This window comes from Sturnus vulgaris, chromosome 6 (assembly GCF_052056855.1).
Source record: "Sturnus vulgaris isolate bStuVul1 chromosome 6, bStuVul1.hap1, whole genome shotgun sequence".
Classification (NCBI taxonomy): Eukaryota; Metazoa; Chordata; class Aves; order Passeriformes; family Sturnidae; genus Sturnus; species Sturnus vulgaris.
In genome coordinates, this window is record NC_142248.1 from 12,024,707 (window position 1) to 12,052,106 (window position 27,400).

Consider the following 27,400-nt stretch of genomic DNA (forward strand, 5'->3'; position numbering starts at 1 on the left):
AAGTTTAAAAAAGAGTGTAGAGAAGATTCTAAGGAAATGAAATGCTAAAAAAAAAAAAAGGAAAATTCCAAAACCAGGTGAAAACACTGAAAGTGAACGAGATGCTAAGAAGTGCAGGGAAATGGACCAAAGCTTGCCTAAACAATCCTGATTGAAATTGCAAGATTTCATTCCCTTTCCTGAAAGGGAAATTCTGCCATTCTAGATGCAGGCACTGGCTGATCTGCTAGCTCTCACAGTAGCAGCAGGTCATAGCCTGGCACTTGCTGACCTTCCCAATAAAAAAGAAAAACAAAACGAACCAAACCACATGCTCCTCCTCAGCAACCCACAGAAAGTTTCTCAAATGTCATACCCCTACAATTCTTCCAGAAACAGAGCTCTGTATGTAAGATATGCATTGCTATACTGGGCAGGAAGGGAGAATATGAAAGAAAAAATGTATGCACAGGCTGCAAAATGAGCACTTCGCTGAGCTGTGCAATGAAAGGCCCTTGCATCTCACTATCTGCATATCCTGCAAAGAGTGACACGTGGCTCTGCCAAGCTGTCCTGCAATGTAGTGTCAAGTATGAGATCTGCAATCCTTGCATATAAATGTAATGAGGAAGTTATCAATTCTGCATTTGAAGAACCCACCCTAAAGCCATTGCATTCCTATTTTCACAAATGCTTGAATCTTTTTCAATTGCCCTGTTGGTGCAAGAAGGCTTGCATCCATGATAAAAAGAAAAGGATTTAGGTCACCTAAATGGCCTAAAAGACTGATGATTAATATTCCTAGAGGTTAGTCAAGCTTTCCAACTATATATTACCTTCTTTAAAAGTTTCTCCAGGGGAGTTTTCTTTAATGAGCTTTAGCGTTTGTCCACTGTACTGTTGATTTTACATGTGTAAACTGAGAAAATGGCTGAGAAAGCAAAAAAAAAAAAGTGCTTTGGAAAATGCCATAGCCCTAGGCCAGAAGGTCAGCAATGTATATGTGAGCCAGAAATGAGTATCATTATGCAAAAATAAAACTGATGTCACCTATGATTGAAGACTTCCCAATAAAGAAAAATCAGGATATTTTGGTGCTTTTCTTGACATATAAATATTGTCACCTTTTAAAGGACAGGGTTACAGAGAAAAGCAATATATGTTTAGATTTTTGCTCACAGAGGCTGTGAATCTGTCCCTTATCCCACTCTTGTGTGAAAAAATAAATGTGCAGAGTCAGATGTTTCCTTTAACTGTGGTATATCCTAACATACAGAGAATGGCCCAGTTTCCACACTAGGCTCTATAAACTTCTCAGCCCCTATATAAAAAGTTGCTTTTTCATGGGAGTTATCTATTACAAGGTGAATCTTAGTGTTGCCAAGCTGCTCTCCAGAGGAACCAAAACCAGCTGGCAGGTATTGACCTGACCTCAATAGCATCAAATAGCGCCTCTTTCACCATTAGAAGTGTCTTCTGATCATCTTCTCTAGTAGTAAAAATGTGTCTCTATCTTTTCTGCCACTAAGGGTAGAAACAAGTCAAGTACAGCAGTTCTTTCAGTAGTGTTGGGACCATTGCCTGGCAGTACTTAGTACATAAGATTCCCAAGCCAGCAGGGATTTAGCTTCCAGTTTCACTGTTCCCTCTACTTAAGGAAAAGATGAACTGCTTGCACCAGGAGTCAGCCCACACACAGAGCCTGTCGCAGGAACATGCCTGGCCTCGGCACAAGCTGCACAGGAGACTAATGCCCCCTCTCATTTTCCCTCTCTCTTTGCATGTAGTTATTTTTAGATTTCACAGTTAAAGCTTGTCCCTTCTGGACACTTACACAGGACAGCACACACGCACGGGGTAGATACAACTCGGGTACAGGAGTGAGCCAGCTGATCGTCTTGTCTCACATCAAGGAACAAATTCCAACTTCTGATGACAAAATACTGTCCTTTAAGAGGATGCAAAACCACATGGAATTTTCTGGCTGGCAAATTTGACTAGAAGGCTTTCCACAGACAGAAAAGACGGTTTGCACAGCAGCTTCCCCTTTTCTGAAATTTCCTTCCATTTTGCAAGATCCTGCTGTTTCTCAACATTTGCTGTAAGCCTGATTCCCATGCCGACTGCCATAAATGCAGCCGTGGCTCGGCAAACAGCGGCGGGGTCAGTCCCCAGCACCACCATTGGCACTACGGAGGGGGCAGGAGGGGGCACAGGGGGCATTTATTCTGCCATCATCAGTCGCAATCAGCCCATTATCAGCGTAAAGGAGAAGACCTATGAAGAGCTTCACAAGAAGTGCCTGGAGAAAAACATTCTCTATGAAGATCCTGATTTCCCACCAAATGAGTCTTCCCTTTTCTACAGCCAGAAAAGCCCCGTCAAGTTCGAATGGAAAAGACCACGTGTAAGTAACGTGTTTGTTGATTGCCTTTTTCTGGAAATTGAAGTATACACCCTGAGCTTACATTTTTGCAGAAATTGTGTGTTGGAGAGGCGGGTGGAATAAAATGGAAATGTATTTCCTTAGAGCTCTCCTGGGAGATAATTAGCTAGGGCTGTGAAAGGCAATGTGTATATAATGACTAAAATGCAATAAAACAGAATGAAACAACAACAACAACAAGACAGATGTAATGAAATATTTAGAAAGAAATATTGGGAATTTAATTTACTTCTTGCATGGTTTGCCTGGGATTTTCCTGTCTGAAAGTACCAAAGAAAAACTCTCCTCGTTCCACAACAAGTTACTGGGTTTGCTGAGGCTTAATTTTTTTAACACTAACTTGTTTCACTTAAACCTTTATTTTGGTATTCTGCCATTTTTCTCATGTGTGAAAATAAAAGGACAGGTTATGGTCTAAAACATACTTTTAGTCAGTTGTTCCCTGCATTGCTTATCCCACTTACCATGAATGTGGGTATTCTAATCACTATGAAGACCCAGTCTTGGCTAGTAATCCCATTAGTTTTCCTATTTTGTGGATATTCCTCAAGCAGCCTTCTTCTTTTTCATTGTTTTTTCTCCATCTCTCTCACTGGCAGAGGACTAATACCTCAGTTCCCATTTGATTCTCCCTCCTGCTTCAGGAGGAATTACACTTTTTCCCTGTCATATTTACTGGGCAGCTGCTCCCCTGCAGCAAGGCAGCCCCTGGGACAGTGCCTTGGCCCCTGCCATCCCGTCTGACAGTAGGGGTGTTGTTTGAGGAGCCTCCACACTTACTTCTCTCTGGCAGTTTTTGGCAACCTCTTTTATAAATTTGCCATACTTTCCCTGAGCCCAAATCTGTGCTTCAGTGGCAAAGTCAGTGGTGATAAAATAAAACTGACCACAGGAGTGTAACTGACTGTAGCAAAAGACCACAAGCTCTTGTGGGTGGTTCTTACAGATGTGGAGGAAGGCCACGTGCTTCTGTCACAACAACAACAACTTGAGCAATGTGGAGGGATCAAAATGAGTCCCTCATCTGCTGTGCTCTGTACACTTGTGCCTTGTCATTCCTTCATCATCACCACGGCTGCATCAGCCTCTGGAAAAGCGTGTGAATGACGAAAATGCAGCCCCAAGTCAGACATGTAAAGGGATGGGATTTCCCCTCTTTCTACAGAGGAAAACTGTACAGCAGTACAGAGCATGAGTGCCAGCACTCCACAACAGACAGACTGCAAGTGTCACATTGGAAAGCATCAAAACAAAATAAATGCACAATATAACCTCAGATGTGTCTTATATAGCCGTGCAGGCACAGATCAAGCTGTTATTATTGGAAAGGTTCTCACCAGGGTCTTAATTCTTTAAGTCACTCATGAATATGTAAGTTTGGACTTACTATTCATGTAGCAGCCACAGGCTGGGGACCATTGTAAGACTTAAAATAAGTAAACTTCAAACCCAAAGCTGGTTTGGGTTTTTATTTGACACAAGCCAAGACCTTATGAAGTCCAGTGAATATGAAAGAATAATAGTGGGCTAAAGAGTATTTTGCTAAGCCGTTAAAGCAATTATTGAACATATACTCTAGCACATTGAACCCATACTCAATTGCACACTGTTTTGCAACGGTCTGTAAAGATATGGACAACTTTGTTCTTGTTGAATTGCAATGGGTTTTTTCCCCCTCAAAGAAAGAAAGAGTATATAAAATATACTCTTATAAAGTGATAAGTTTAATCACTTTGAAATTCAGGTGAATAGCTGAATAAAACTAGATAATATACTCTAAAAGAAAAAAAAGAACAACACCTCACAGTTCAGAAATTTTGAGAGAATCTCCTGATGCTGACCAGTCTAGATCCTTTCCCTGTGGCATTTTATGGCCACATACCTCCAGACACAGCAAATAAACAAGTGATCAATATGCTGTATGATCCCACTTAAAACAGAGGGCTGGGAAATACACAACCTATTCCTGACTCTCTGGCCCCCTGAGTCACCTTAGTCATGTCACCTCATCAATTTGTATCAAAGCCCCTCTACCCAGAGGTCCTCCTTTGTCACCTCCCAAAATTCCTGTCCTCTGCTGCTGCGAGGGCAGCAAGTGCATGAGGACTGGCCTTGTCCCTTACCCACAGAAGGACAGGTGCCATGCAGGGCAGCTGGCAGCCCTGGCATGGGGGCAGCAAAAAGGCCTTTGTAATTCTACCCAGCTAGTGACTGCCGTGCCACGATATGAATGCACACACAAGACCTCCTAATACTCAATTCAGACAAAAGCCAAGGGAGAGCCCTGAAAGTTTTCCTGAGTAAAGACTGCAGGATCCCTCCCTCCAGTGTTTCCATTCAGAGTATGCAGGACTACGGTTTAGATACATAGAGGGAAAATTAAATCCTCCTCAGTTAATGCAAAATATTAAATTATTTGCTCACCCACAGCAGTTAAGAGAAGCCCAAAGAGCTGTTTACACCTGCAGGAAGTTATATCCAGCTCATTGACTGGCTGTAACTCACACAGCTATGCTGCCTGTGGGAATTTCTCACAGCTGAGAGCAAGGATGAGGCCACTGATCTTTGAGAGCTGAGAAAGAGTCTGTTATAACACACAGTATTGAGAGGTCCTGCTGCAGTCCTGTCTGGATCTAATGACACCAGGGTATTGTCAGGAAGGCTCTACTGTGACACTGTGCTTTCAAATGCACCACTGTCATTCTCCTTGCTCACAGCCAAGTCACAGCATTAACCACCACATTCAATGGCCTCCCTGTGGTGATCCTCTACACAGACAGAAAATTACCAGGAGTTTTCTTTTCATAATGAATATAAATAAAATCAAGTCAACAAGCTATTGGATTTTGCTTGGAATGAAAATTAATTAGTCAAAACACCTACTGCACACATGTGAAGCTGTTTGCATTTAGTGATCACAAAATGTGGGCCTGTGCAGGTCGTACCACAAAGCAAAGATGGCACTTAGTTCCACCAAAGTAGAACTTTCAGATGAAGATAATCTAAAACCAGCTTGGTGTCTGACATTGAGCTGTGCCTTGAAGTGTACAGCACAGCCACTTGGAAGCATGGTCTAGACCACAAGAAACCAAGAGACAACGAGGCTATAAATTGTCTTAAGCTGAAAAAGATCCTTCCTCTGTTTGATAGGATCTGTTTAGGGAATTTACTTGGAATGCCATAGTTTATTAATGGCAGTTTTTAAAGGAATGAATGCCTTTTGCTGCAGCAGTATAAGCTGACTGGCAGATTTCTTTCTGAAACAGAAGAAAAGCTAATGAAAACGTAACAAAGGTCAAATGCCATTTTTAGTTGCATGCTGCCTTTGCATTTTCCAGTGCTCCCTTCCAACTGACTCGTGAGTAATCTCTTCCCAGAAAGCAGCATGCACCACTATTAAGTTTTTCCTGGGATTCTTTGTTTTCCTTGCTGTAACTGACTCATTGTAATGAAATTACAGTCTGAACTGGATAAACCCAGTGCAACACAAAGGTCTTTGGATAGCACCAAGGCAGTCTGAGGCACTCAGATCTGAGGATGCTCTTTTAAAAGATGAATGGTTGCCTCAATGCCTATTGGGAGTCTCTGTGATAACTTGACCTAGGAGATGAAGAGCAATCCCCTGCCCAGCCAGGTAGACAGGAAGGACAAACCTGCCCCCTGCATCTTGGACACCAGGTGGTCTCACTTTGCTGACTGAGTACTTCAGCCTTGGAAGATGTTGATACCTTTCTCTGCAACTTCAGCTGTACTCAGCACAGCTAGAGATCTGGAGATGACCTAGGGAAATACAAATTAAAATCATATCCACAGTGTGCTATACACACCTGGCCCCATAAAGAAATGCAAGAAAAGCATTTCTGTCATAGCTAAACAAGGCTATATGACAATTGCATGATTCTCTTCTTTGCATTCGTTTACCAAGCATCCTACAAAACAAATGACCTCAAGATGCAATAAATGGCTCTGAGTAACACATCACTGTACATTTAATATTTGGAAACATTTAGGTAGCTGACACCTGACTACTTTCAACTAAAACCCAGCTTGCTGGATTTCAAAGCTAGTTACAATAAGAGCAAGATCGAGCCAAAACACAATAATAGAGTTGGAAAATACACAAACCAAAAACCTGGCATCTCAGACTAGTTTACAGCAGAGCACCACAGCAATGTGAGGAAGAATATTTTCAACAAAGCGAATGGAGAAAGGCATGAAGGCATCTCAAACATTTGCTTTGACAGAATTGGACCCCAACAGCTGACCAAGGCCCAAAATAAAAGGACAATCCCTACATTCCTTCCCTCGAGGAAAATAAAGTGCCTGCAGGGGTTGGTGGTAGGGAGGGTGGCGGAAGTTGGTTTCTCTGTCTGGCTGGAAGTTTAGTCCAGGTACTTACATCAAAGCAACTCTTCTGATAACTGTGAAGGAGAAAAAAAAAAGGGTTTCAGCCAAGTAAAACTACTAAACCTGAAACATGAGTCTGAGAAAATCCAGGGCTACCCCGATGATATGAGTAAAGAGCTTTAGACTATAGAAGTAGCATCAGCTTCCTGTGTGTGCTGCCACACAAGCAATTGTCAATTGTTTGGTCTCCTTCCCACTCTATTCCCAGCATCTTTCAACAGATTAGGCTCTTGGACTACACTTTGTCTTCTTCCCAGTTTGCAGCTGCTCAGGACAGTGCTCTTCAGGTTGCAATATCTTTCGTTCCTTACCCTCATAAGACATGCATCCAGAAATTGTGTCTTCTTATTCTTCTCCATACCAAGTATTTCAGTCTGACAGATGGAATAAAGCAGGGACATTTTTTACTCTGTAGGACAGGTTACAGCCACTACTTTCCTTGGTTTTCCTCTACACTACAGTCTTTACCCATTGTAGGAAAGGGCTACGTAAGCCTGCAATTGTCTCACCTCACTTGCTGCATTTTGCCTTCCCTCCCTGCAGAAATGTCTTAATTATTTATGCCTGTACTGCATCTTGTATCCATTCTGTTCTAGTATAAATGCAGACAAACCCAATACATTGGGCAATGTGCAGGATGAAAGAAGACCTTCCTGTTCTCAGATACAGATTATATCTGCTCACATTTTTGAATGCAGCATTGCCAACTAAATACTGCAACGTGAGGAAAAGAATAAAATCTCTTAACCAGAAACTGATTATTTCTGGTAATTAAACATCCGATCCTTTAATTTTGAGAAGGAGTAATGCTGGGGTTCATTCCCAATGAAATGTATTCTTCAACCCTTTTAATGCCCCAGCATACCAGTTACTGCATATTGGACATAAGATCACTTTAAAATAATTTAGTCTGGTCCCCTGATTTTTTTTCATCTACTTGCTCTCCTGTCTCCTCCAATATTCCGGTTTTTTTCATTACTGCGCAAAAAAAAAAAAATTTCCCCAATTCCTCTCATTTCAATGTTTTTTCACATTACAGTACACAGGGAGCACCCCAGGCTCAATATTAGACCCTGTAGAAGCACGGGGAAAACTCTGACTCAAGTCTGGAACATCCAGATTCCAAAACATTTTCATAGTGAAACTTTGCAGAGGAAAACTGTGAGAGAGGTTTTGATAACACAAGCTATCCTATAGGAAAATGTTCTAAAACTGCCTTTACTTCTGTGCTAAACAGGCATCATAATGCACACTTTTCCTGCTCGTCCGTCTGTTTCTGTTTTACAGGAAATCTGTGAGAATCCACGGTTTATTATTGGGGGAGCCAACAGAACAGATATCTGCCAAGGAGAATTAGGTATGAAATTCTTATTTCAATTCTGCACTTTTAAAATTCTGCATCATGGTTTAGCTTTCACTCAATTTTCTTTCATTTCCAAGGTGATATCTGAAATCCTCTCTCTCAGTGATTCCTTCACTCTCTAGCAAATTGTTGACATCTGCTTAGTAGCAATCTAGGCAAGCACTTTTAGTGAAATATTCACATGACACAGGGAATTCTTAATGCAGGTAACGGTGCTCATCAGATTTTAGGCTTTTTCCAAACTACAGGGAATATAATCTGTTTAGCCTGTGTGTACCCAGCCACAGACAATGCCCATGAGCATTTCTAGAGCACAAATAGATAAAGTGCTAAAGTACTGCAGAACACATGGAGAATCATGCTCTACTGAGAATTAATATGCCACTTTGCAGTATCTTAGGTTTTCCCTTGGATTCTAGTTGCTCTCTCCCTTCATTTTGTCTGCTGCTTCTGCTCATTTACAGGTAACTGCTGGTTTCTGGCTGCCATTGCTTGCCTGACACTAAATAAAAAACTACTCTGTAGAGTCATACCTCATGACCAGTCCTTTATACAAAACTATGCTGGCATCTTTCACTTCCAGGTGAGTCACTCCGTCTAGTGGTAAGCATATGCATTTACCCAAGGCTCAGCTCCTGGCATGCTCTTCCCTATTTCTCCACCTTTTGGAAGCATGAGTGACAGCAGGGAGGAATAAGGGATTGAATTGCCTCACTCCAAACGCTTCCATCAGGGCAGTCACAGAAGGGCAGGCCAATAAAAGCAATTAGGGAGCATTAACCCACCAAGAAAGCATTTGCAGACTGTAGTGTAAGGAGTAGCAACAGGTGCCTGGTCCTGCCTCACTGCTCAGATGCAGCACTACATTCAGCACAGACACGCGGGCACTTGGCAAGAGCAGCTATTTTTAGGCTCACAAACAGCTGGTCTGTCAAAACAAGTTATTGAAGCACTTCTTATTCGGAAAAGATTGACTGCTTTCCACATTTCCTTGGGTTCTCTTAACGAGCATTTTTGCCCACGGGAATTCAGTACAGCTGCTTCCCTCACAGTAGCCATCAGTTCTGGCCACATTAAGAAGCAGCAGCTAATTTCCACACTTCTCCTCTCTCAGCCTGACTTTTCAGCCAGTCTTTCCTTCCCTGCACCAAGCCAATCCAGTTTGGGTTTTTTTTCTGTTTGCCTTTGAGCAGTTCTGGCGCTATGGAGACTGGGTGGATGTTGTCATCGATGACTGCTTACCCACTTACAACAACCAGCTGGTCTTCACCAAGTCCTCCCAGCGCAACGAGTTCTGGAGTGCCCTCCTGGAAAAGGCCTATGCAAAGTAAAGTGAACTGCGGGGCTGTGCCGGGCTCCCCAGCAAGGCTCTGCCTGGGGCGGTGCTTAAACCACTGCACACAGCCTTGAGAAGCACACAGAATAACCTGAATACAGCAATGCCTTTTCCCATGCCTGGGAGCTGGGGATGGGTTAAAGTGTATTTTTTAGGAATTTCTGCTACTCAGTCAGAAATCTACACTTGATTTTCAGCATATTTTTTTTTCTATGTGTGCAAGTGGCACGTTTTAGAACTTCTAACTTGTGAGTTACCAGACAGATGGTTTGTGGGTTTTTAGTATGTGTGTTAACATAGCTGTAGTTATACACACAAAAGATGGATATAAATATACAGGTAGATATCCATACCTTTGTAAAAGAATCTTGTCTCTTTTCAAGACTCCATGGGTCATATGAAGCTTTGAAGGGAGGCAACACCACTGAAGCCATGGAGGACTTCACCGGAGGAGTCACAGAGTTCTACGAGATAAAGGATGCCCCTAAAGATATCTATAAAATCATGAAACATGCCATTGACAGAGGATCCCTCATGGCCAGTTCCATTGATGTGAGTCCATATCGACTCTGCAGATAAGAAATGGCAGAGGAGAGGGACCTCTCAATTTGTAACCAAATATATACCACATTTGGAACTGCTTGGTTTAGGCCACATAGAAAACATCCATTTCATGGAGATGGAGTAATTCCCCCCTAGAGACCAGCCTTTAGGAAACAGTGATTACCAAAAGGGAAATATAGAGAAATAGAATGTGGAGCTGCAAAAGAACAGGTGCAATCAGCAAAACCAGCACCCCTTCCCCCTCAAGACCCTAACCCAGTGAAATGAGGTTAGAATGAGGATGCTGCAACTCTGTTAAGACACAAATCTTCTTGTCAAAGATGTTAACTGTGCAAATTAACATTTTATTGTCAACATGACCTCAGACTGTCTTCACTTACTGTGGTAAATTTAAAAGTTAAAAGATTAATACTTTATGGAGTATGATATTTCAGTTAAGGCAGGAGAACAAACAGTGTTATTGACCACTCTAGATAAGTATGGACATAATGAGGAAAAAGAGGAGTAATCTAGGCTATCTTTTACCACTCTTCTTCCTGCTTGATACTTTTCTCCCGTTCTCTGTGCCAGGATGACCTAGGCTTCTGCTATGGATCAGCTCCTCGGACCGACATTGGGGAACTGATTGCTCGCATGGTGAAGAATCAAGAAAACGCACAGATGACACAGTCCACTGTAGACTACCAGGGCATGGAGGAGAGGCCAGCCTGGGTATGTCTCCTAAGCAGTTGACTTCAGAATGCTTTTATCTACAAACAGTTAGAGAAACATATGCTTTTAAATCCTTATTTGGTTCCTTAGATTAACACTAACAAAATGTTCTTATGGATGCTGTTTGACAAGTGTGTTAAAATACTTAAGTGCTTTCCAACACAGTGACTGATACTAGAGAGCTTCATTGATACTAAGGCTTTAAAGGGCTGTTGGCTTGTGACACAGGCTTAAAATTTGCAGAACAAGAAATTTATTAGTGGATTTTATCAAGTCTCTTGCTTGAATAGGGCAGAGAGAATGAAAAAATTAAAATACTAGCATAGAATAAGATCCTTCAGTATGCATGGAATGTCAAAGAAAGAAAAGGCAAGCTCTGCATAGTTCTTGCTCCAGGTAAAAAAGCTCTTTGTCAACTTATTTTGAGACAGAGTGCTCTACCCATTAATGGAGGAGAGTCTGCTCTAGGGATGCTCTTTTTTGATTACTGCCATCCAAGTCCTCATTAAAAATGCCTAACAAGGAAAAGTAAAAGCATGTTGAGCTTTATATGTGTGATGAAATACAAAGTAACTCCAGCATATCCACCTAAGTAGCTAGCAAAATAAAGAGAGGGATGTTAAACCCTCTGAGAAAAAATTCCATACTGGACAACTTAGAAGCATTCAAATCTGTAGAGGGACACTTTGCTGCCTTCTCTGTGTCAGGCAGCTGTCATACCTTGCCCTTTAGGGAGCTGCATTTCCATGACAATGAAATTACATCAGGGGGTTTTACAGGGGTGTGGGGAAGGGTGGGAGAAAAACAAAAAGAAAAACCACCAAAGAAAAATCCTCCACAATTACACCACTCAAAACTTTTGGTTCTGCAAAATTTCTTCTGCATTCTCAGCTGAAGTAGCTTATTTCTTCTCTTCTGATATTCAAATGTAGTTCTTCCTAAAAGACTGAAATGGTGTCATTCTTTGGGAGAGACCCGTATGACTATCTTGTTTTGTAAGCATGGCTGCCCAAACCACCCATGTCTGGGAGGAGAATTTCCTTTTCAGTGTTTGTCTACTATAAGAAGATTGCAAAACCCTTTCTATATTTGTTTCCCCAGCAGCTGTTGTGCTGCTGGTTATTGCATATTCCTGAACCATCACCAGGAAAAAAATCAGGACTCTTGATGAAAAGAGAAAGTTGAAACACTTTCAAAATCTGCACTTTGAGAAGTCGGCCAGGGCACCAAGAGTTAATGTTCTTAAACAGAAAGAAGAGAAAAGGTTAATGGAAAACCATTGCAACATTCAGGAAATATTTGAATGAGATCCTCCCAGTATAAGCTGAGAACATTTCTGTGTGACCTTACTAATTGTCCCTCGGTATCCAGCCCTGCCTTTTGCATACCATCAGATGTGTCAAGAAGGGGTGGCAGAGTTACTGACAGGACCTTGCAGACATCTCTCAGCAACAGACACAAAGAAAGAGGGGAAGTTCTGCTCGTGGTCCACATGCATGTGGCAGGGTCTGCCCCTCTCACCTATACTGGAGATCTCTCGTGCAAGAACAGCAGGATGTGTGGATCTGCCATCTTCCTCCCAATTCCAGATCTCACAGATAAACAAGTAAAAGTCCATCAGACACACTAAAAGCTGATGACTAAGACAGCAAATGTATTTACACCTGAGCAACACGGTTACGCCCTTCCTGAAAGCTAGATGCAATGAAATGGTGTCTGTTAGCAGGAACAGTGTATTAAATAGGGTGTTTAAATGTCATTATGATAAGATAGCAGCCATGTGGAAAGATGAAAGTATTCTAGGTGTTGATTTGCTCTGATGTTTAAGCAGTTCATGTGTAATAACTTTACTAATCTATACAAGAGCATACTATCCTAGAAAAGACTGAATAGTCCTAATACAAAAAGCTAATTATTTGATTAAGAATGCCATATCCTGTCATGTTCCAAGTGCAAAAAGCAATAGCCAACAAAAAAAGAGGAAAAGACATCAGAAAATATCCTTTCCAATTGATACTATCAACTTTTCCCATTTTTAGTACATACTTCCATCCTTTCTAAACATCAGCATGAATTCTATGGTTGCTTAGCTTGACCACCCTGTCAAACACAAAGAGGAGAACAAGGCAAAGACTCCTGTCACCTGAACAGGTGACAGAAAGCCCTGGGTGGCAGCGGGCAGGCAGCTGAGCTTTGTTTGAGCCCCACGGGTTTTTGTCTCTGTCTAACAGACCATCGTGCCGATGCAGTACGAGACGCGGATGTCCTGCGGGCTGGTCAAAGGCCACGCCTATTCCGTGACGGCCGTGGAAGAGGTACGGGCAGCAGCTGCAGCCGCCTCCGCCCTGCGCGCACCGCAGCAACGCCGTGAGAGGCGAGAAAAGCGATTGTGAGCTAAGGAAACAAAATGATATCCAAATAAGTAACAATCTTGTGGACAAAGAAATCCGTCCAAGTTTTGGCTCTCTGGGGAGATGCCCACTTGGGCAAAGATGGCCACAGGCAGCCACCTCCTGGTCTTACAGTTTTGCCACAGTCACCCCAAGATCAGGCTGGGGTGTGGCCCAGAAAAGCACCATCACCTGAAGGTGAGGTGACAGGCAGAACATTTCCTTTTGAACCTACTCTTAGTCTATTCTTGTTGCATTCTTTTTTCATTTAGACAGTATTTAAAGGGGAGAAAATACGTCTGGTAAGGCTGAGAAACCCCTGGGGCCAGGTGGAATGGAATGGAGACTGGAGTGACAAGTGAGTAAAACAGAGCTTCACATGATTTGAAAAAGAAGTTGCAGCTTTATTTGCCTTTATGCAGGTTTTGCATAATCCTGATATTCAGTGATGAGGTATCTGAATTGTCTTTGTTGTAATTTTGAAGTTGATTGAGTTCTTAGCTGAAGCTGTGAAAAAAGAGTACCTAATAAGATGTTAAGACAGGCTTTAATAAATGGAAATTAAGACAGAGCCCAGTCTAAAGATGCATTAAATCTGATTTTACTGTCCATTTTCAAAACAAGATGTGATAGTAGAAAAATCTTTTAAGTTATGAAAAAAATGAATGAAGCAAAATGTCAGTGTTTTCCTTAAAGGAATTTCAATAGGTACGCCAGCAATGATAACGTGCAAACACCTTTTTCTTCAAGCTGTGTAAAATTAACACAGTTCAGCAGATGTTTGAGAGCTGCTGAGAGGAATTCTAAGAGGAAAGCAGAGAGAAGTAGGACAATTGCTTCTCTTCTTTGGGCATGTGGAGAAGAGGACAGCCTCAAGAGCAAATAGCTGCAAGGCTTACAAAGGAAAAATTTCGTGGAGGTAGCAAGATGACTCTTGATTTTTCACTCTATGAGGCTTAAGCGTAGAAACTTTAATGAAAACTGCATTGCAAATCCTAAGCTAACTTGTTTACTCCTTTGAAGGTCAGAGGTGTGGGACTCTGTTGACGAAGAAGAGAAAATCCGCCTGCAGCACAAGGTCGCAGAGGATGGGGAGTTCTGGTGAGATCATCAGTCAAAAGCCAGTGCTTCTTTAGGAAATATGCAATCATAGCAAAAATGAATGACATTGCACTACTACAAATCTGCTAAAACCGTTGCAGTGATCTCTGCTCCCCTTCATATTCCCAATAAGTCCTGCTCTGTGATGCTCTTATTCTCCTGCCAGGGATTATTCAGTGCCATCAACACAGTCTTTCTAATTATGCTACACTTCCACAAGCTCTCCATCACTCTTCTTACCTCTCAGCTCAGTTTCCCTGAGTTTGGAGTTGCCTATGGTAACTGACCAACCAGCAGACTAAAAGCATTTGGAAAACATGGCACTCCCACTGCAAACTTGTCCCAGTACTGACAGTGCTGCTGGTCACCATCCTCCACCTCCCCAGGGTCTTTCAGAAAACTGCCAACCATGTAAATGCATTTGTGTTCAATTTCCCCTCAATTCCTCCAGGATTTCATTTCAAGATTTCATGAGGCACTTCACAAAGCTTGAGATCTGTAACCTCACACCTGATGCTCTGGAAGCGGATAAATTCCAGACTTGGACTGTGTCAGTCAATGAAGGACGCTGGGTGAGAGGCTGCTCAGCTGGAGGTTGCCGCAATTATCCAGGTGAGCAAAGGATCTTGAGAGATATGGCTTCTTTGATGGGAACTAGGTTAGATCCCAAAGGCTAAGTCATACCACAGCCTAGTTAGTGCTCAGCCATAGGAGAAGCCTTGCTTCCTCAGTGGACAAGGCATGTGACTGGTGGCTGGAAATCTTCTGTCACTATGCTGTAACAGAATATCGCAAGCCCAAAAAGACAGCCCTGGCAAAGATAAATCATTGTTCAAACACTTCATAGTGCCCCAAGTAAAAGGGATAAATTTCACCCTAACAGTTAGATTTCACATAGGGAAATTCACTTTTGTGGATTAGCGATAGGTTTAGGGACTTTGGAAGTTTATGAGATGACAGTTCTCCATATATCTTCATTTGCTATGCAGTTGTTAGAACTAACAGCCATAATGTGTAAAAAAAACCCAACATATATGTCTTAGCCCAATTTTAACCTTTCCCTCAGGAGCCATAGGCAGGGAACTTAAAAGTTCTCTTTGATCATGAATTATTAGAAGACTGAAACTTTATGTGTTTTCTTTGGGTTGCTGGTGGGATTTCACAGATACATTTTGGACCAATCCCCAGTATCGCTTGAAGCTCCTGGAGGAAGATGATGATCCTGAGGATGAAGAGGTTATCTGCAGCTTCCTTGTCGCACTGATGCAGAAAAACAGGAGGAAAGAGCGCAAGCTGGGAGCCAACCTATACACCATTGGCTTTGCCATCTATGAGGTAACAGCTCTAGATTTCGCTCTTTGCACTGTGGTGCAAATCCTGACAGTATGCATCTATCAAGAGTCACTGAATCATTCAGGCTGATTACATCAATTGCAATTTTTCCTTTGTAAAGAAGTCAGAAAGTTTGAAAGAGAGGAAGTAAATTCAAGTCTAACTGCTCATACCATAGTAATGTCAGGGTTTACCCATCTATTAAGTAAGACACATTTTAAGCTTTTATTGTGACCTAATGCCAGATTTTAGCATATTCTTTCCCATATAGTCTTCAATCTTCCTTTTGTCCTTTCTGAAACTAAGCATTTAATTGGCAGAAGAGTGTGAAAAAGGAAACAGACATCCAAGATTTGTATGTAGCAATTAACCTCTGTCCCTGCTATTGACTTGATGAAAAAGTCAATTTACTCAGTCCCTTGCACAAACATATTTGGTTCAGATTTTAGCTGATTTCATGTAGATGCCAAGAAACCTAGAAAGGAAGAGGGACAGTGCTTATCTAACTAGGGACATTTTAATTACTGTGTCCTCAGAACAGTTCTGTATGACTTATAATCATGCAGACTCCTTTTCAGCTCTGACTGATTCTTCTCTCTGTTTCTTCCTAAGGTGCCCAAAGAGGTATGAGCAGAACGGAGCCACATTGACATCTTGGTGTATACCCACAGCTAGTGTTACTGTAGTGCCTGTCAGTAAGTCAGCAGGAGACTGCCCAATCAAGTTTGTTTTCAGGGATGTAACTGCAGTAGAACTGCTAACATTTTTGCTTTGAGTGTTTATTAGTAACATTTTGTGAGTAATTTTGACTTCCTTGTCACTCGCACCCCATTTCCACTTGGATTTCTCCTCAGTGTTTATTTTCTCTTATATGGTGGCCTGGCCATCACTTGCACAGTTGGTGAGAGGTGGAGGAAGCAGTGCCTCTGAGAACTTAGCCTCTGCACTCCATGCAGAACCATCCTAAGCCAATTGCATTTCCTCCTAAAAATAATACAAATGGTCTACATTCTGCAGACACAGTTTTCTCTGTAGTCTTAGAATTTGTTTAGAAAATTAAAGGTATTTTCGGACATTGAAGAAAGCTTATTAAAAGTACACAGATTACATTTTTTTTGAGCCTGACACTAGCTGAATCATTGGCATCACAAGTTTTGCTAAAAAGCTCACCTTAAAGGCTGTTACCTGGAAAGCATGAAGTTGACTGTCTGAATGTTGTTTTTGCCAACTATCTTACAGACGGTTATTTCTTCAAAAAAAAGCCTGCAAGTGTTCTTAGCCCACAGTTCTTGGCTTAATTTTCATATTTGAGCTAACGCAATGTTTGATTATCACATTTGTTCAGCAGATACAGAACTCATGTTTTTTCTAGACAAGGACATGTTTCCACTGAAAGCACCTTCACTTTTCCACTCTGTGTGTAGGAGTTTGCTTACACCACTCCTTGCCACACACCCTCCAAGGAAAGTGGCTGAGCTTTTGTTACACACAAGTCAGCATCTAGCAAAAGAGTCAGACACAAATGCCTACACAGCAGAAGTCAGCCACACAGTCTGCAGGTGGGCCCTGGAGAAGCCAACTAGACTCAGTCAGTAGCAACTTAAAAGTGACAGACTCTGTACCTGCCACCAGCTACCACCACTCCTCAGCTCCCTGCCTGCTAAGCTGCTGCTCCCTGTATATTCTGTCCCAGCCATGCATGGCAACCCACCTGGGCAAGACTTCCTTGAAGACAAATTGACTCATTTGTTCTGCAGATGCATGGTACTAAGCACCACTTGCAGAAGGATTTTTTCCTCTACAATGCCTCCAAAGCTAGAAGTAAGACCTACATAAACATGCGAGAAATCTCTGAGCGCTTCCGGTTACCTCCCAGCGAGTATGTCATCATCCCATCCACATATGAACCCCACCAGGAGGGAGAATTCATCCTCAGGGTCTTCTCAGAGAAAAGAAGTCTGTCAGAGTAAGTTGCAGAGACATTAATGTGGCCACATAGATGGAATGACCTCGCTACTCTACTAAAGTCATGTTATCAGTTTGCTACACCCTGCTTTTTATTTTCTTAACCTCATTAGAAACTCCAAGCTGCAAACTCATTTCCACAAGCTTACTTTATAGAGTAACAAGAACTTGCTTTGAATTGTCTTTGGAGAAGCTTACTGCTTGCAGGATATCCTTTGCAAACAAACCATTAGTCATTTACTAAGGCCAAAGAACTTTTGTTTTACTTCCAGTTCACTGTTACCAAGGCTCTTTACAGGGGTAAGCCAGGCAGCAGCCGTCCTGGAAATGGTACTTGGGATGTTCAGCTCAAACTGGGAAAAAGCTACCCCTAGAGCCTGCAGCTGTAATGTTGGAAGCCAGCCCACACCACTGGCAGCTTGGAAAGTTCAAGTGGCTGCTTAAAAAACACCTAAAAAAACCAAGCAACTTTGGGAACAGTCACTTTCCTGATTTATTTATTTTCTGCTTTCTACTTAGGGAAGTTGAAAACATGATTGAGGCAGAGCGTCCACTGGTGAGTACTGTCCTGGTCCTCTTTTGTGTATAGGGGTAGAGAGAAGAGGAAGATGATACCTAGGGAAACCTACAGCAGGAAACCATTTGCAGCTACCTGACAGCATCTTAATCACAAATTCTCATCAAGATGCTTCTGTTGACATTTGCTTTATATATGCTACTTTCTGAACGTGATTCGGACCAAAATGCTTCTGCAGATTTGAAATCTGGTCCTGGCATAAAGAAGCTGGATGCCAAGCGTTGTCTTTGCCTCCATCAATGGAGATTATCCATTTACCAAGGGAGGCCTAGCTCTGTGCCCTGAGATACTTTCTTTGTGAAATTGGCATCTCATCTAATAAAGAAAAAACTACCTTATTTTGAAGTACCTGCATTCTGAAAAGGGATCCTAATAACACTCTGACTCTAAACAGCATCCATGACTAGTTCTAACTCTTCACCCTGGAGGTTTACACATCTACGTGGGAATATTCTAGAGCTAACAGTACAATTAGTCTTGAAAAAAATAATCAGAGGAAATGCTGTTGCACAGAATTGAGCTCCAACAAACCTTGCTCAGAAATGTTCCCCTTTTGTTTGCTGTCATAGTGAAAAATAACTGTCCAGATATGAGGGAATTAAATTGTCACTTCAGATATCATTGATCTATGGGCATAGAAGTTCAATCTCCACTGCACTGGCAGGTTGGGGGAAAAAAAGGAACACTCAGAGCTAAAGAGATTTTATTCAAGCAGACAAAGCCCCAAATGAGATGAAACACAATTTTGCTATGGTTTCTGCAATGTGTTTCCTTCACTGTGCCATTTCTTGGTGGGTGCATGTTCCCTCATTTTTAGTGATTTGAAAGCTGTATAAATATAGGAAATGGGAAAATTTTTATGAGTATAGGAACTGAAAAAATAAAAATTTGAAAGTTTGCCATCAGCTCTGCATAATCTGATCAAGTGCTTTTTAATTTTGTCTCTTCGCACAGAAGAAAAAGGGCAAGGTATGTACCTGTGCAATGTGCTAAGTGCCAGCAAGGCAAAGAGCATGTGCAATGCATGAGCAGGGGCATTGGTGTTACATTATTGGTATTATAGTTTTCTCTGTGTTGGAAACTGACCTAGTTAATGAAGGGCACTGGATGCAAGGCCATTTGCATGCAGCAAAGATTTTGTCTTCCTACATTAAGTTCTAATGCAATAGCATCAGCATCATATACCCCTCTCACTCAAAGGGGTGGTGAAAGGGTAACAAACTATTCAGTTTTATCAGCTCAGTCCTCTGGGTTGCTCAAACTGTTCTTCCTTCCTGCCCCCTTCACAGGCAACCTGGCACCCCTTGCTATTGAGAAGTCCTCCTTCTCCAGACATGTGCCCTCACACTTGCTTTCCATTGCCTAGTGCAGCAGCCACCCCCCTTTCCTGAAGTTTCTGCTCACCAAAGTCCAGGATTCTATTTTTGATTTGACACAACATATTTTGGACCTTGAAAATGTAATCAGATATTTTAATCCCAAGACAGACCGATTGTAATTAATATTCTAGACTAATGCATTCACATCATGTAGCAGTTTTTTCCTTGTTTTAAATGCACCAAACTAGAACAATTGCATATAGCTGCTTACACCTGAGTGCTTCAAGAATCAATACAGAAAAAGAACATAATGCTGCACATAACTAACAAGCTCCTACACAAATAACTCCTGTGTACAATTCACATTTGGTTTGTTTTCAGTGCTACTGTCCTTCATTGAGGGACAAGCTCATCAGTTTAAGTGATGAGCATCTGGGAGGCTTATTTTGCTTAAAAACAGGGGGAAAACCCCACCAAAAAACAATTTAAAAAAACCAACTAAAATACCAAAACCAAAACCAAACCACACAAAGAAACCCTAAACAAAAACAACAACAAGCCAAACACATTCAATTACTGTCTTTCTGACAAGGACAGCTACAACCCAGAAATGGCACTATTTTGCAAAAAGACTTCTGCAGCTTTTTTTAGCATGAGAAGAGCGATAACAGTAGAAATCTTTCCACCTTTTTGTTATTCTTTCTTTTCTTTCATTCCAAGAAATAGCTTCTCTTATACTTTCAAGAGCAGGAGTTGTTGCTGCATGCACTATCTGTGGAATGCTTGCAACCAAGTATTTTTCTTTCCACTATTTCTTGTGTAATTTCCCTTTCTCTTTTGCTCTCTTCTTCTTCTTCTTCTAGCCTATCATCTTCGTTTCTGACAGAGCAAACAGCAATAAGGAGCTGACAGCAGATGAAAATGGTGGCAAAGATGGCGAAAAAACCCAAGCAGATGAGAAAAAGGTTTCTGCAGCAAGTGGCAGAGGGGGAAATAAGGCTTGGTCTGGCTAGCACGAAAGGGTGGCTGAGGAGAGCATAGGAATAGGGCAAAGAGGTGTCCTGAGATACTAAACAGCTTCTCATCAAATCTTAACATGATTGGCATCTGGTTTATGTGGATCTAATGAGCATGAGCACAGAGAGACTGTCCCTTCAGTTATTTAACAACTCTGCAGGAGGACTCAATTGCTTGACAACATCTCCCGGTTGCTCTCTCATACAAGAATCCCGGCTGTGAGAGATTCCGTCCCCACATTCCACTCACTCTCACTTGGCCTCTTGCCTTGAGGCAGTCCTGCTTTACAGGAAGGGCACGTGCACAAACTGCACCCGGGGGGCTGCAGAAGCTCCTGGCAATGACCACAGACTCCCCTGTTGGTCAGAGGACAAAGGACAGGTAAACCCAGGAACTCCATCTCCCCCCACCCTGTTTTCCCTCACTACCAGAGAGGAAGAAAACAGAGTAGCAAATTCAGAGTTTCTTCCTGCAGGTAGGTGACTCTACATATCTAACAGCCAGATCCCACATCCAGGCTTGTGGCATCTGGAGGCATGGCTGGAGCATCTGCTTACAGGGAGGGTGCTGTTCTGCTGCATGACTGCTAGAGCATGCAGCTGGTGAAGTAAGAACCAATCTAAACTTTCCTCTGCATTTAGACAAAGGAAAACAAGAACTAAACCAAGAAATCCACTTTTTAATCTATAACTTTCATTTCCCTTTTCAGTATCAGCTTCAGAGTTCAGCGTTGCACTTTCCATGTGTCTGAGAAAGCTTCATGTTCCACGTTTTCCTCTGTCTCATGCTATTTGTCTTCAGCAAGGGGCCCCCCACATCATAAGGAGTTCACATATGGTCATTTATAGCCTACAGGGCAGTGTCCCTGCCCATAGCAGGGGGGCTTGAACAAGATCCCTTTAAGATCCCTTTCAACCAAAACCATTCTTTGATTGTCTGATATGCCTCTTCTGCTCCAAACTTCTCTTTTGCAATATTTTGGGAAAAAAAATTAGAAGATAACTGCCAGTGGAAGTAATTATTTAGGCTCTTTCAAATAGAAACTAGAACAATGGGATGAACTTAAATACTTGGGCATTTTAAGGAACAGAACTAACAAAAACATGGGGAAAGGAGTGTGAGGACACCCCATTCCTCCAAAGGCCTCCAGATTCACTATGATCCCTCACACAAGAGCAAGTGAACCATGCAGGCCCTTTCTCTTCTCCACTGGGCTCAGGATGTATCTCTTCTTTGCTTGTCTCTTTTCAGCGCTCTTCAACAAAAGCTCATGAGGAGAGTGAAGAACAAAAACAGTTCAGGAATATTTTCCGACAGATTGCAGGAGATGTGAGTATGCAATCAATCCCTATCTCTGCCCTCAAAGCAGCCTGGCCACAACAGCTCCTAAATCAACTAGTCCATAGATTCTGAATACTGAATATTAAATATTAAATATTTAATTAAATATTTAATTAATATTTATTTTATTATTTAATATTAATTAAAAATTTAATATGAATATTAAAATTTCCTTTGAATGTCCTCCCATCAAATTCTCTTTGCAATTTCAAGATAAGTAAAAGAAAATAAAAACCCCATTAAGTATACAGCTATCCTCATATGTATGTATAAGCTATTCTCACTGTGTCTGAGGAAGTATTATTTAAATTCAGCCTTTTTCTTCTATCTCTCCTACAAGATGCTGTTTTGCACAGCAAGTATAAACAAGTTAGAAATGCAGTGCCCTCTGCTACATGCTTAAGAAGTAAAGTTAAAGATAAAAACAGATCAAAGAACTGCATAAATCAAGTGGCTGAAAATGGGATACAGGAATTTTCTGATTTTGCTATTTGACTAATACACTGGCTTGAAATTAACAATCATTCTCCTAGTTGTAGTTTAATGAGCACTGTATGATAACTTCAGGTCTACCTTGTACTGCAGCCTCAAGAAAGAGTTGGACTAATGTTCACTTGAAGTAGAATGCCCTCTAGTTTGAGACATGTATATGCCTTACTGAAAAGTGACCAAAGACTTCACACTTTTAGCATATCCATCCATAAAATTGTATTTCATAAAGAATGCTGTAACCAATGATATTCTCACCACATTTCTATCAGGACATGGAGATCAATGCTGAGGAACTTAGGAATGTTCTCAATAATGTCGTAAAAAAACGTGAGTTTGAGCATGTTTTTACTAACCCTGGACAAAGAAATCTGTAACAGAGCATAACTCCCCACCCTGAGTTGCACTCTAAAAATTATTGATGCTTTCAGACTCAGAAATTTCCTAGTTACATTTCCATGGACATTGCATCTGAGACTTTAGCAAGCTGAACTTATCACCGAGATTATCTCTGCAGGTTGTTAATACTGATAATCTAGAAATAAGCAGATATGTTCACTAGAATTACCATATGGGAAAATAATGCAATTCTTGCAGTCTGAAAATGCCTTTTAAAAAAAATTTCTAGTGGAGAGACAGACCTTTTTTACTGTTTAGCAAACTTTAACCTGCAGACCCTGGACTTGCTTAGTAACCTAGAAGTTAGTTTAGAGTTTTCCAGAGTTTTATATTGTATATAACAAGTCAAGAAAATTCACAGACTATTAATAACATTACTGAGAGTCTTTTCAGATTTCTCTACCACTCATTTCCTACTGGATGAAGGAAGTAGATTTGGCTTTTACTTTGATTAGAGTTACACCTGAGAGGAAAATCACTTGCTGATTTGCATGATTTGTATTCACCTGGGATGATTTGTTTCAGATAAGGACCTAAGGTCAGAAGGGTTTGAGTTGGAATCCTGCCGGAGCATGATTGCTTTAATGGATGTATCCTTTTCTGGTGAAAAGGGATTGCTTGAAACCACTCAAGTTCAGTATTTCTCACTACCACATACATGAACAACCTAGCAAGACAGGGAAAAAAGAACAACAACAAAGTAATTGTAGTCTGTAGTCAGATTTAAAAAGCACTCCTGTTTTGGCACATCTGAATTCCAGTCATCTCAACATTAGCATAATTGGTAGAGAAAAATATCCCCAGAAAGAAATCTGGAGAATAAATCAGTCAGTATGACACTCTTCTTTAGGCATCAGAGACTGGCCACATTATGTACTAAACCATAATTTTTTTATTATTATATTTAAAACAAGCTCAACATAACTATAGTTCTTGCCAATAAACTTACTATATTTATCTCTTTAAGTTCATATCACATTATTTTACTGTATGCTCAGCTTGCAATGCAGCCAGAACTTGTCTAGAACAAGTGCAATAAAACACTACAAGATGCCACATGGTTTCCTCTACCACAACCACCCTCAATTTTCCAGTTTGACATAACACAATTTTGAGAGAATGTAAGTGCATTCAAGCATAACCAGAACAAAAGTGTAACTACAACCCACAGCCATAATGGTTGGAGCCTAAACACATTTTTGAAAAGAGCTTTAGTCAACATTTTGTGTATTTCTCAATTCATTTTAAACAAGGCAGAAAGAGCTTCACTCCAGAGAAAAGCTCAGTTGTCTTAAAAAGCATTGGGTGAGCTTCACATTTGGAGGTATTTCAGAAGAGCCCACTAAAAACATCCTACTCATGAATTTCTAGAACAGTTCCAGAGGCAAAGCTGTGCCCTGTACCAGAAGTTGGCTTCTACACAAAGTACAAGTAGTACTTCACACTTCTAAAGCATTATGCTATGCACAATAACCAAAACGTTTACAAATATTTTACTGCACAGCTGAGTCAACTCTTAATCCTGATGAGATCCCCAACACAGTTTCACATTCATCCCTTCACCAATAGTTGCAGACTTAATTAATTTTATCCTAAAAATATTGTGGTTTTTTTTACCTGAATGTTTGCATCACAGACAGATGGCTCAGGGAAGATAAACTTTGATGAATTTCGACATCTCTGGGACAAGATTAAAAGCTGGCAGGTATTTTGCTGGTATCTTCACAGTTCTTCACAGCTTCTGCAGTGCAAATGCTCTACAGGAAAACTAGAACTCTCCACATACACTCCATCAAAAAGAAAGGCTAAAAAGTAATTGTGAATTAACTTTGAAAATGAAATGTCTTTCCTCATCCTACTTCACAGCCTAAGCATATAGCCTGAATCTCTCATGTACAGCCTTCCCCCATGCAAATAGCAGAGAGGCATACAAACTGAAGGAGGAGAATGATGGGAACTACAATCGGGCCTCAATAATAGCTTAATTAGGGCAATCAAGAGGGAGGATTACCAGCAAAAACTCAAGGCAAACAAGGAGTCTCAAGGGGAGAGTTTTTTTGCTTCTCAGAGACGGGATCTAAATTATTTTAATTTGCAACTGAGGGAAACTGTGCTAACAACCCAGACTGCCCAACAGTGGCAATATAAGGCACGTGGCAAAGCCTCCAGGTGCCTGAGGCACACATCCCTTACCCACTCAGAGGGTACATTCAAGAGAAGTGCAAGTTTTTATTACTAATGTGTATGTGTTTTCTTCTTTCTCCAGAAAATTTTCAAGCGTTATGACACGGATCATTCAGGAACCATTAACAGCTACGAGATGCGCAATGCAGTCAATGATGCAGGTACTTTCCCCTGGGCAGTGCCCAACACCTGAAGAAACCTTGTTTTGTTTTGGTGAATCACAGGGTGAGATCACTGAACACAGTGCTGCCTTTTAAGGACAGATCCTAGAGAAATTATAAAATATTTTTTCCACCGACAGAGGTTCTCAAATATCCAAATGGCAAGCCTTGGATGTCTTGCCAGCAAATAGATCTCTTCAGCTCTTCTTTAATGCAATGAGTGATGCTTTGCTGTCTTTAAGGATCTCCTACTCAGGGTCCTGTTATTCAGGGAGAGCTGAAGACATTTACTCTCATTTAAGCTGTGGATTCTATACATTTGTGTAAGTAACAAACAAAGAACAGTGGAAAACCTTCAACCTAAGTGTACAGGCACTGAAACCAGGATGGAGCAGGTCCATGTCCAAGTTTGCATCACAGGCAATTGGGTGAGCATTTCTTGAGTCATGTTAATGTTTCTCCAGTACTGAGCCACTGTGGGTTCAGTTTCTTCTACCTGCACAATGAGAAAAAAGTATTTTTGCAAATCTTGCAGTTAATGAAATTCATTCTGAAAAGAGAGACTTTGGACTTTTTTTGCTTGTCTTGCTTGTCTCAGACACACCAGTGTGCTTCTCCCTCTGGGGAGCAGGCCTCCCCCCAGAAATGTCTTCACCAGGTTTCTAAGGGAGTGAGACAACCTCTTTGATTAGAAAGTCTGTAATATCTCTATAAAGCTAGATAGGATTATTTCAGTGATCATGTTTTCAGTACTATTTTGGCACATCAAGGTACAGAAATGAATGGCTAACTTGTACTTTACAAAACCTCAGCGATTCTGTAATCCTTTGCCAAAGACAAAACTACACCTACATTTGGACTCCTGCTATGGTAGAAATTTGGGTAATTTTTATTTTCTGGGTTTCTGTTCTTATCAGGGAAGTTGTCACTGTAAAAAGAGAAAATGTATAAATACCTCCCGCCCTGACTTTAGAACTAAGAACGTTTCATTCTTACAGAACATAAGCTGTGCATGACTTTGCATTTAGCCAACAAGCAGCTTTACCCAGACTGTGACAGACCCTTTCAAGGCACAGGCTGCAGCATTCAGTCCCACCACACCAAGGAGTTGCCTCCTTGTCTATTTTCTGACCACAGTTTAATTTTGTTTTTACAGCACTTCTGTCCCCCCATTTTAGCTGATTTGCTCTCAGCAGGCCCAGCTGAGCCACCAGGCCCTCTGGGGCCACAGCTCTCCTCACTCACAGCCTGAGGTAACTTGTGTGCTAAGGGCCCCCTCAAAGTGTAACTTCAAAACATTGCTCCTGGTTTAGGAAGGCAGCTGGACACAGTGAAGCTCCTTGTAGCTTCATTTTGTTTAGCAGTAGCAGCAGGACTTCCAGCCCGAGCCTCCCTGAGGCCGGGCCAGGGGAGCGCGTGTGGCCCAACCCGTCATGGCGCAGCGCTTTCCCCGCCCGAGGCCCAGCTTTGTGCTTCCCTTCCCTGCAGGGTTTCGGCTGAACAACCAGCTCTACGACATCATCACCATGCGCTACGCCGACAAGAACATGAACATCGACTTTGACAGCTTCATCTGCTGCTTCGTGCGCCTGGACGCCATGTTCCGTGAGTGGCTGCGCGCGCTGCCTCCCCTCCTGCCCCAAACACAGCCATGGATCCATGGAAGGGCCTGCCTTCAAAAGCTCCCGAAGGATGATCTGGTTCCAACCCCCCTGCTCTGGGCAGGGACACTGTGCACTGTACCACATTGCTCAGAGCCCCACAGCAAAGTTTGTTCATAGCACTACTGCCGATGTGTAAGAGCCTGACGGAGAGACGGAGGCTTCAACCGGCTTTTAAAATGCTGTTTATTGCACAGACGAGGTTACAGCAGTTAAGGGTCGTGGGTGAGCCTAGAGCTGCTGGATATAGGCAAGCCGTGTGTCCTCAAGGCTCTCTAGTTCTGGTTACAAAGCATTATATACTTTTCATTACAGAGCATCTTAATACATGACTACCAATCAACATCATACACAATACCTTTTACATTTACCTATCAACTATCAAAATTGCTAAAATTACCATATCATGTTAGTGACTAGCCAATCATCGGAGTTAGTAGTTACATGTTAAACTTTGGGACTTGTTCTGCAGTGGAAATTTCTGAGATCACTTCTCTACTTGCAACATTGGCTTTCTTGTTTGCCTGTTAAAATCCTTTTGTTTGGTGAAGAAACATCTTTTGTTTGAGGTGGATTTATCCTTTGCTCTAAGCCATAAAAGTCCCTTCCAACTCACTTGCTCTTTGCCTTCTAGTCACCCAGTAAGACTGGCTCAGCA

General features: G+C 41.6%; 1 protein-coding gene across 1 annotated transcript in view; it reads left to right on the forward strand.

Moving 5' to 3' along the window:
• Positions 1 to 1,503: 1,503 nt before the first annotated feature.
• The window catches only part of CAPN3 (calpain 3), a 28,097-nt gene continuing 2,200 nt past the window's right edge, over positions 1,504 to 27,400 (forward strand). Inside the window, exons 1-21 of the mRNA XM_088167004.1 lie at positions 1,504 to 2,386; positions 8,120 to 8,189; positions 8,660 to 8,778; positions 9,389 to 9,522; positions 9,915 to 10,083; positions 10,666 to 10,806; positions 13,038 to 13,121; positions 13,469 to 13,554; positions 14,220 to 14,297; positions 14,749 to 14,909; positions 15,463 to 15,632; positions 16,242 to 16,253; positions 17,387 to 17,595; positions 18,114 to 18,150; positions 20,354 to 20,455; positions 21,759 to 21,836; positions 22,610 to 22,667; positions 23,262 to 23,326; positions 24,373 to 24,441; positions 25,003 to 25,081; positions 26,570 to 26,686. Coding sequence (XP_088023130.1) covers positions 2,096 to 2,386; positions 8,120 to 8,189; positions 8,660 to 8,778; positions 9,389 to 9,522; positions 9,915 to 10,083; positions 10,666 to 10,806; positions 13,038 to 13,121; positions 13,469 to 13,554; positions 14,220 to 14,297; positions 14,749 to 14,909; positions 15,463 to 15,632; positions 16,242 to 16,253; positions 17,387 to 17,595; positions 18,114 to 18,150; positions 20,354 to 20,455; positions 21,759 to 21,836; positions 22,610 to 22,667; positions 23,262 to 23,326; positions 24,373 to 24,441; positions 25,003 to 25,081; positions 26,570 to 26,686 — 2,329 coding nt within the window. The 5' untranslated portion in view covers positions 1,504 to 2,095. The remainder of the gene's footprint in view (positions 2,387 to 8,119; positions 8,190 to 8,659; positions 8,779 to 9,388; positions 9,523 to 9,914; positions 10,084 to 10,665; positions 10,807 to 13,037; positions 13,122 to 13,468; positions 13,555 to 14,219; positions 14,298 to 14,748; positions 14,910 to 15,462; positions 15,633 to 16,241; positions 16,254 to 17,386; positions 17,596 to 18,113; positions 18,151 to 20,353; positions 20,456 to 21,758; positions 21,837 to 22,609; positions 22,668 to 23,261; positions 23,327 to 24,372; positions 24,442 to 25,002; positions 25,082 to 26,569; positions 26,687 to 27,400) is intronic.